The sequence below is a fragment of the Eschrichtius robustus genome, chromosome 3 (assembly GCF_028021215.1).
Source record: "Eschrichtius robustus isolate mEscRob2 chromosome 3, mEscRob2.pri, whole genome shotgun sequence".
In the NCBI taxonomy this organism is placed as follows: Eukaryota; Metazoa; Chordata; class Mammalia; order Artiodactyla; family Eschrichtiidae; genus Eschrichtius; species Eschrichtius robustus.
Window position 1 is genome coordinate 38853557 of NC_090826.1, and position 7551 is coordinate 38861107.

Consider the following 7551-nt stretch of genomic DNA (forward strand, 5'->3'; position numbering starts at 1 on the left):
TCATGCTGATGGAAGATGGTAACCTGGAAGATTCAGACATGGAGCTACATGTACAACCACAGTTCGTGCACTTACACACATAGTCAGACACACCAAATGGGAAGACTGACTTGTCATCATTCCTAAGTGGTCATGGTCCGATGGCCCTAATCCCTACTTCCTTCCTTCCTTCCTCCCTTCCATCCATCCATTCATCCATCCATCAATTTACCTAACATTTATGGAGGGCCTGCTATGTGCCAGGAGCAGTCTAAGGCAGGTAGCTCTCACAGACACACCCCACAGTCAAAATCATACACATACACACCGATATACACATGTCATCCGTGTCCACTCACACATAGGCTGCTCATGCTCTTGCATCTTTCTTGCCGTCACTTCAGCCACATCCACGTTCCCCAAACAGGCTTGGCAACCACCGTGGAAGGGTCAAGTGTCAGAGCAGACTAGACTTCACGCTAAGGGTTTAGCTGCTCCTTTTCACCTGTCTGCCCACCTTTAAGCTCTTCCCTGCTCCACTCACAAACAGTCAGGGGGACATGTGGGCAGACTCCTGAGAACCAGAAGTCCAGGGGCTTTGTGTGTGTGGAGGGGCCCCAGGGCCTTCAGGTCCCTCTGCTACCAGACTTCTGAGGGTCCCCTCCCTGGCCACTCTGTGTTCAGATGGTCCATCTGATGGGCAACAAGGTCCAGGTCTGGGCTCAGTGACAGATCCGCTCTGTCATCTCCCTCTGCAGAGACACAAGGTGGGGAGGGGTCAGTCAGAGCTCAACCTGCCAGGCAGCCCATTTCCAAACCACAGGGCCTGGCTACTCTTCTGCCTGAGCCTGGCCCCTTCCCGCCACCACCGCCTCCCAACTCCAGGCTGCAGATCTGTGTTTGTAAACTGATACTTGAATGAAGTCGCTATTAAAGTACAAAATCCATTGTTAAATGAATTGCGGTCCCCTAACATATCCACTTGGATATTGGATTTTCTTAAAGCAGGTAGCCTTCGGATCTGAAAACTCAGACGCTAGCCCTGGTGGGGGAGGGCAGTGGGGGCTTGGCCTCACCAGTGGCTCCAGCTCCCGCTGGTCCACCAGGCTGAACTCGCGGATGAAGTAATAGAAGTGCTTGTAACAGGTGTTGACGTGCGCCTCGGCTCCCATGCTGAGAATGCTGTCGAAGTGGTGGATGTAGACATGCACAAAGACGCGGAAAAGGCGGGTCAGGATCTTGGTGCAGACCTGCTGGAAGTTCTTGGGGAAGGGAACTCCTAGGGGGCGGGATGGGCAGATACGGGGCATCAGCAATCTGATGATGAAACTCTGCCCAACCCTGCCCTCCCCCGCACAGGCAGCCTTTGCCCAAGATGGCCTCTTCCCTAGCACACTTCCCTGTGGGAAACAGAGATCAAGGTTTGCTTTCTCCCATACTTCCCTTTTTAATGAAGCACTGTGCCTCTCCTCTGCTGAAATACAAATCGTCTTCTGATTTTCCCATCACCCTGAACAGGACTCTGCAACTTTGTTGGGTCACTGACCAACCCTTCTTAGACTATAATGGAAGTTATGCCAAAACTCTCCCCAGAAACATGTGCATCTGTAGGTGCTCGCACACAACACCCTTGGATGCAATTCCAAGGGGAGTTCATCAATATCTGGGGTCCATTTTTAAAAATATGGGCCTTCAGGATTGAGTCCTAACTTCCCAGCATGGTGCCTGCTCAAGGCTTTTCATGATCTGATCCTGACTTGCCTCTCCAGCCCTACCGACTCCTTCCCCTTCGCAACATTCACACGGCAGGCCCCAGACGCCAGTCCTGAGAATTACTAAATCTTCATGAACAAGTTCGTATATCTCTCAGTCCTTCAAATAGTCAATAAGACTTAGAAGAACCTTCCATCTGTGAGCCAGGCCCTGTGCTGGGTCCTTTGCACCTTTAGCCTGGTATGATAATGGGTATGGCAGCCATTCTAGATATGATAAAACAGAGGTGCATAAATGTGGAACCACTTGCCCAAGGCCACACAACTATTAATTAGTACAGACTGGAGGTAGGATTCAAGCCCTCTTTGCACTGCACTGCAGCACCCCTCAGGGAAAAATGCCACAGACCCTGCCAGAGAGAAGGTCCAGGACCTGTGAAAAAGGCACAATTTCTGTACAGTCCCCCATGCTCACGGTGGAGATCTTGGTGGCTACACCCTCTTCTCTGCTGTGGCAGAGCCATCCCAGGATTAAGGCACAGGCACCTGGGATCTCACAGGTCTGGGGGTGAAGGCTAGAAGGGAACAAGCGCTCAGACGCAGGCCCACACTGACTCACCCCACTCCATGAGGCCCTTCCCCTTCCTCACTGCTCTCGGGTGGGGCTGAGCCCTGTCTCCCTGTGAGCCCTTCCAGGCCCAGCCCAAGTCCCTCAGACTTGTCCTGTCCACCTAGACATGGGACCCTGGGCCTCAAGAGACCTGAGCTGGTTCTGAGTCCCTCCTGATTCAGTGCACTGTCCCTCTCTCGGCCTGTTTCCTCTCATGTGAAATGAAGATACCCATGTTGGACATGATAGTGCAGGAAATGGAAGGCCACCGACTAGGGAGGGGCGTGGGCACTGATTTGTGACTCAAGGCCCTCAGCATTCAGACTTCTCCCCTCTGGGCCTGACCACCCTGCCCCGCCCATCTCTGATTCCCATAGCCTTAACACAGATGAACAGGAGGCCAGGTGGGGCGGGGCTGCTGTGAAGAACACAGGGTCATGCCTGCTCAGCTCCTGAGCCAATACCATCTCTTGCTGCCCTTGGGTGGGGAAGCTGGGCCAGGATGACATCATTCATCTCCTCTCCCCACCCTCCCCTGCCCAGGCTGCACAGCTGAGAAAAGAAAAGGCTCCATGGGTTGGGCTTGACAAGGGAAAATTCTGCCTTCAGAGCCCACTGAGGAGGAGATGCCGTCTGGCCCCCATGGGGCCCCACCCCCTTCCCTTTCCTGAGGCCAGGAATCAGAGGGGACTCCCAGGAGGCAGCAAGTCAGATCAGCCCAAGCAGGGCGCCCTGCTAGGAGCACCTTGAGGCACTTGTTCTGGAAGGTTTTGAGAATCATAGTGGTCTTACCAGGGTGTTCCCTGGAGGGACACTCAAGCTTCAGACAAAAAGAGGCCCCAAACTGGGAGCCAGGCCGCCCTAGCTCAAGATGCCTGATCTTGAGCAGACACGATCTCCCTGAGCCTCCATTTCCTCTTCTACAACATGGCTGTATCAAGCTAAATGCCTCATCTGTGCGATGGGCCCCGCTGGCTCCCTTCCTCCTTGGCCAGGCCTGACCTGCCTGCCAGGCGGCACTCACCCACGCGCGTGGGAAAGACATCCTCGTCGTTGATGAGTCCCTCGATCCAGTCCATGAGCAACGCCATGTAACGCGGCGCCGAGAGCTTGGCCGGCCGTCGGTACTGGCGCTCGTCCTGCCAGCGGTACTCGTAGCGGGGCCCACCGGCCATGACCGGGCAGCTGGTCTCGCTGCAGCGCTCGGCCATGGTACCGTAGATGAGGTTGATGCGGTTGAAGAAGTCCACCACGTGCACGGCGATCCAGTCGTCGATGTTCTCACCCGGTGGCAGCCTCACCACACTGCGCAGGTCCAGACCCGACTTGAGCGACGCCTGCGCTTTCTTATACAGTTCAAAGCGCTGTGTGCCCGGCTCGAAGCGCTTCCGCGGCCTGAACGTCTTGTCCTTGGCGAACACCTGCTTCAGGCACAGCGCCATGGCCAGGATGGGTCGAGGGCCAGGGGGCCAGGGGCAGGCCCTACGGATGCCCTGCCAGGGCCAAGGGCATGGGGGAGCACGGTGGTCAGGTCCTTACCAAACGGGCTTGACTTACCAACACATCATTTCCCTCCCACCTCTCGGCTTTTGGCCTGGAATTCTCTGCCTGGAATCTAAATCCTCCTCATCCCCACAGTCCAGCATCCTGCCTTATTTCCAGATACCCTAGCTCCCCCTGCCAAGCGTCCACAGCCCTCCCATCTTGTTTAGTTTCCTCTCCACTTTCATTGTGTCTCAGAGAGGGCTGGGCCTGGGCTCCGGACAGGTGCTCCTCAGACTTGCTGTGAACCATTAGAGAGCTGGCAGAGGCTTCCTGCAGGCAGAGGCCCCTGCAGGAGGCAGGGGCCTGCACAAGATGACCTCTGGGGATCCCATGGGCTAGTTGGTACAGCGTGGGAGAGCCGGCCTGCATTGTCCTGGGGGTAGGGGGAGAGCCCCCGCCCTCGGCTTCCTCTGAGATATCCCACAGTCCATCCGGCCACCGGGGATTCCCAGGGAGCAGGAGGGACTTTTCTACCAAAAATGTCCTTTCCTTTTATTACCCTGAAAGGAAAGAGCTCTCATATGGCCAGCTGGGTGGCCTCTGAGTGTGGCTGCAGGCACTGGAGGGAGGGGGAGCTGGCAGGTCTAGAAGGGCACCACTTCCTCCAGCAGTGGCTGGAGATCCTTCCTCCCAAGCTAACCTCCTCCAGCCTGAAACACAAACCAGAACAGCACTGGCCCCTCCCACTGCACCTGACATTCAGTAGACATTCCTAGAGCACATACTATGTGCCCGGCACTGGAAGGTAGGAAAATGCAGTCAAATCACCCAGCTGGGCCCATCCAGAATTCAGAAGAATTTGCTTTGCCTCTTAGAATTGAAGGATCTCAGTCTCCGAACAGACTTTGGGGACAGTGATGGGGACAGCCCCAGGCTTTGAGGCTGGAGACCTGGGTTCTAGTCTCATCCACCACTGCTGGGTGACCCCTGCAGCAGGTATGGATTGGACCATACAACTTCCTCGGTCACTCACAGGCCAAGTTCCTGGGACTTCCAGGGTAGTCACCTCATCTCCCCTGTGAGTGTGTGAGCTCTTGGGAAATGCAGAGCCAAGTACCCACTGGAATTTAGCCACATGAGCACTGATCCTGACCCCAGACTGAGCACTAAGGCTGAGTGTAGGCTAAACACTGAGCTTTTTGGCTGCAGGCTGAACTCTGACCTGGCCCTGACCCTGGTCAATTTGAGTCCTAGATTCTGACCCTAGACTGAGGCTTGAATACAGCCACAAAGCCTGGCCTTGACCTCAGAGCTGACACTGGAGTATTTTCCTTTCTCACATCTCTAGAAATACTGGGACAGGTTTGGGGAAGGGAGGGTGGGAACAAGGTGACAACTGGGTGCAACCAAAGGTACATGTGGGTCATCGTGTCAGACAAGTCAAGCTAGTGGAGAAGTCTGAAACACACAACACACAGGCCAAGAAGGGAAAGTCAAGTAAAATGAGAGGAGTTTGGAGAGTAGGGGCAGGTCTCCCAGCAGGATCTTGTCCTCTTGAAAAAACCTCAAAGATGTGGTAGGTCATCCATCCCCTACCGCTCAACTTCTCACCCAAAGAAGTCCCCAGTGTGGGACTTCCTGATCCAAGAGGAGATTTCCATGCTTGAATTGCAGCCTGCACTCTAAACTCTGCTTGGGGCAGGAGCTTCCAAAATCATTCACACTGCAATTAGGTTGGGTCCTTGGGCTCTCCACCTTTGCACAGCCCCCCTCAGTGACAGCTACCAACAGACCCTCACCCTGGCATTCAACACCTCACCCTAGCTTTCCTGCCTCACTTCCCTACAGAAACCACCCTGGGCTTCTTCCTGATCCCTGAACACGCCCCCAACTCCTGCTTCTGTGTGTTTTCTTACACTGGTCCCTTGGCTTGACTCACACTGTCAGGTTGAATGCTACCTCCTCCCACAGCCCCTCTACTGAACCCAGATCTCTTTGTCCTTGGGTGGAGATTACTCTTTGGCCATTGGTCCCCCACCAGCCCCACACCCTAGCCTCGGTCAAGGCCTGGCACATAGCGGATGCTCAGGCTTTAAGGAAAGCTCAAAATCAAGAATCATAGGGTTGAAATAGCCCTGAGAAATCAACTGGCCCAACCCACTTCTTGTATGGATGGGGAAACTGAGGCCCACTAAGGGGACTTGAGGAGACTGCATTCACACAGCAAGTTACAGGCAGGGGATCTCCAGTGGCAGAACTGGACACTGGGATAAGGTGGGGCATGACAACTAGTAAAGGGCCATTTTCCTGCACTGGCTGGTCGCTGGTCTGGTGGAGATAAGGGGAAAGGAGGGGAGTGGAGGGAAAGGGGAAGCATCTTCCCATCAACTAGACCAACCTAATTCCTGTTCCCCCAGCACACTGAGCCTTCCCCACACCCCACAGCAACTTTGGTGTCCTAACCAGTGAGCTAGAGTCCCACCTTCCTGCTGCAGAATTTCAAGGCCTGGGTCTTTCCCCAGGAAAATGAAAGCTTGGGGGTGGGGGGGATGGATAGATGCCCTTGTATCCATGCCACTTGTCTGTCTTCACTTCCCACTCCCATCCCTTTACTGAGTTTCTAACTCTCACAGAATCTCTGTCCCCTCCCTGAACTTCCGAACCATGGCCATTCCCCCTCTCGGCCCCCGTTTCCTAACTCTGGCTGTCCTTTCACTCCTGAAGTGGCTAGTGATGGCTCGCTCCCTGGGTGAGCATCTGGGTTTCCCAAATGAAGACCACCGAGGGGCCCTGCCTGCTTCTGATGCTCAGCCACACCTGCCACTCCCCCAGGCCTGACCCAGGGTCTTGGCCCCAGTCTGAAACCAGAATCCAGCCTAGAGTAGTGCGTGTGTGTGTGTGTGTGTGTGGGGGGGGGTATGTGTGTGTGTTGTGTGTGTGTTTTGGGGTGTGTGTTGTGTGTGTTGGGGTGTGGGGTGTGTGTGTGTTGGTGTGTGTGTTGTGTGTGTGTGTTGGGGTGTGTGTTGTGTGTGTTGGGGTGTGGGGTGTGTGTGTGTTGGTGTGTGTGGTGTGTGTGTGTGTTGGGGTGTGTGTGTGTTGGTGTGTGTGTGTGGTGTGTGTGTTGGTGTGTGTGTGTGGTGTGTATGTGTTGTGTGTGTGTGTGGTGTATGTGTGGTGTGTGTGTGTGTGTTGGTGTGTGTGTGTGTGTGTGTTGGTGTGTTGGGGGTGGGGGCAGGCGGGAGGGCGGAGGGCAAAGATCCAAGAGAAAAGTAGAGGCGAGGACTCCCAGCTCTTCCCCGCGGCGCTTGGCCACCTACGACCACTCCTCGGCCTCTCCCAGGAGCCCTGACGCCCCTCCCTCCCCAGCCCAGCTGCCAGGACAGACGGGTCGTAGGACCCAGAGGAGCAGGCCTGAAATTTCCGCCTCCGAAGACACGCCCTCCTCAACCGACTCGCCTCAACCTCAGCCCCGACTTTCCAGCCCAGAGCTTCGGACCCGGACCGAGGGCTGTGGCCAGCCTGCTTGGGCACAGGTTGCCTCGGGACGGTGCCACGCCGGGACGGCCGGAGAAATGAAAGTGGAAACGAGGCTGGGCCGTGTGCGCGGCGGGGCGCGAGAGGCACTCACTCACGGGGTCCGCCGGGTGGGCTAGCGCGAGTCCTGTCTGGCCGCGAGGTCACATCCCCAGCAGGCGGTCCCCTCCTTTTGCTCGTCGCCGGCCGCGCCGGTCCTCTCGCCAGTCTGCCTGCCGAGCCCGCGTCGCC

General features: G+C 55.9%; 1 protein-coding gene across 3 annotated transcripts; it reads right to left on the bottom strand.

Annotated features, from left to right (window-relative positions):
* Window positions 1-614: 614 nt before the first annotated feature.
* Window positions 615-7551, bottom strand: MOB3C (MOB kinase activator 3C). Of its 3 annotated transcripts, none has more exons than XM_068539819.1 (4): window positions 7419-7551; window positions 3326-3794; window positions 1056-1258; window positions 615-731 (listed from the first exon to the last, which is right to left on the bottom strand). In XM_068539819.1, exons 2-4 carry the CDS (start codon window positions 3741-3743, stop codon window positions 702-704), a joined length of 651 nt encoding a protein of 216 aa, XP_068395920.1. In that variant the 5' UTR covers window positions 3744-3794; window positions 7419-7551; the 3' UTR covers window positions 615-701. The 3 variants fall into 3 exon arrangements, with proteins under 3 accessions (XP_068395920.1, XP_068395918.1, XP_068395919.1); XM_068539817.1 differs by having other exon boundaries at window positions 7415-7551; XM_068539818.1 differs by lacking the exon at window positions 7419-7551 and having other exon boundaries at window positions 3326-7407.

What these genes read in the sequence shown, in the direction of transcription:
- MOB3C (XM_068539819.1), bottom strand. Translation starts at nt 3,743, where the DNA reads ATGGCGCTGTGCCTGAAGCAGGTGTTCGCCAAGGACAAGACGTTCAGG. An exon ending in TGTCTTTCCCACGCGCGTGG is followed by an intron (nt 1,259 to 3,325) that starts GTGAGTGCCGCC and finishes CCCGCCCCCTAG; the next exon opens with GAGTTCCCTTCCCCAAGAAC. An exon ending in AGCGGGAGCTGGAGCCACTG is followed by an intron (nt 732 to 1,055) that starts GTGAGGCCAAGC and finishes GTGTCTCTGCAG; the next exon opens with AGGGAGATGACAGAGCGGAT.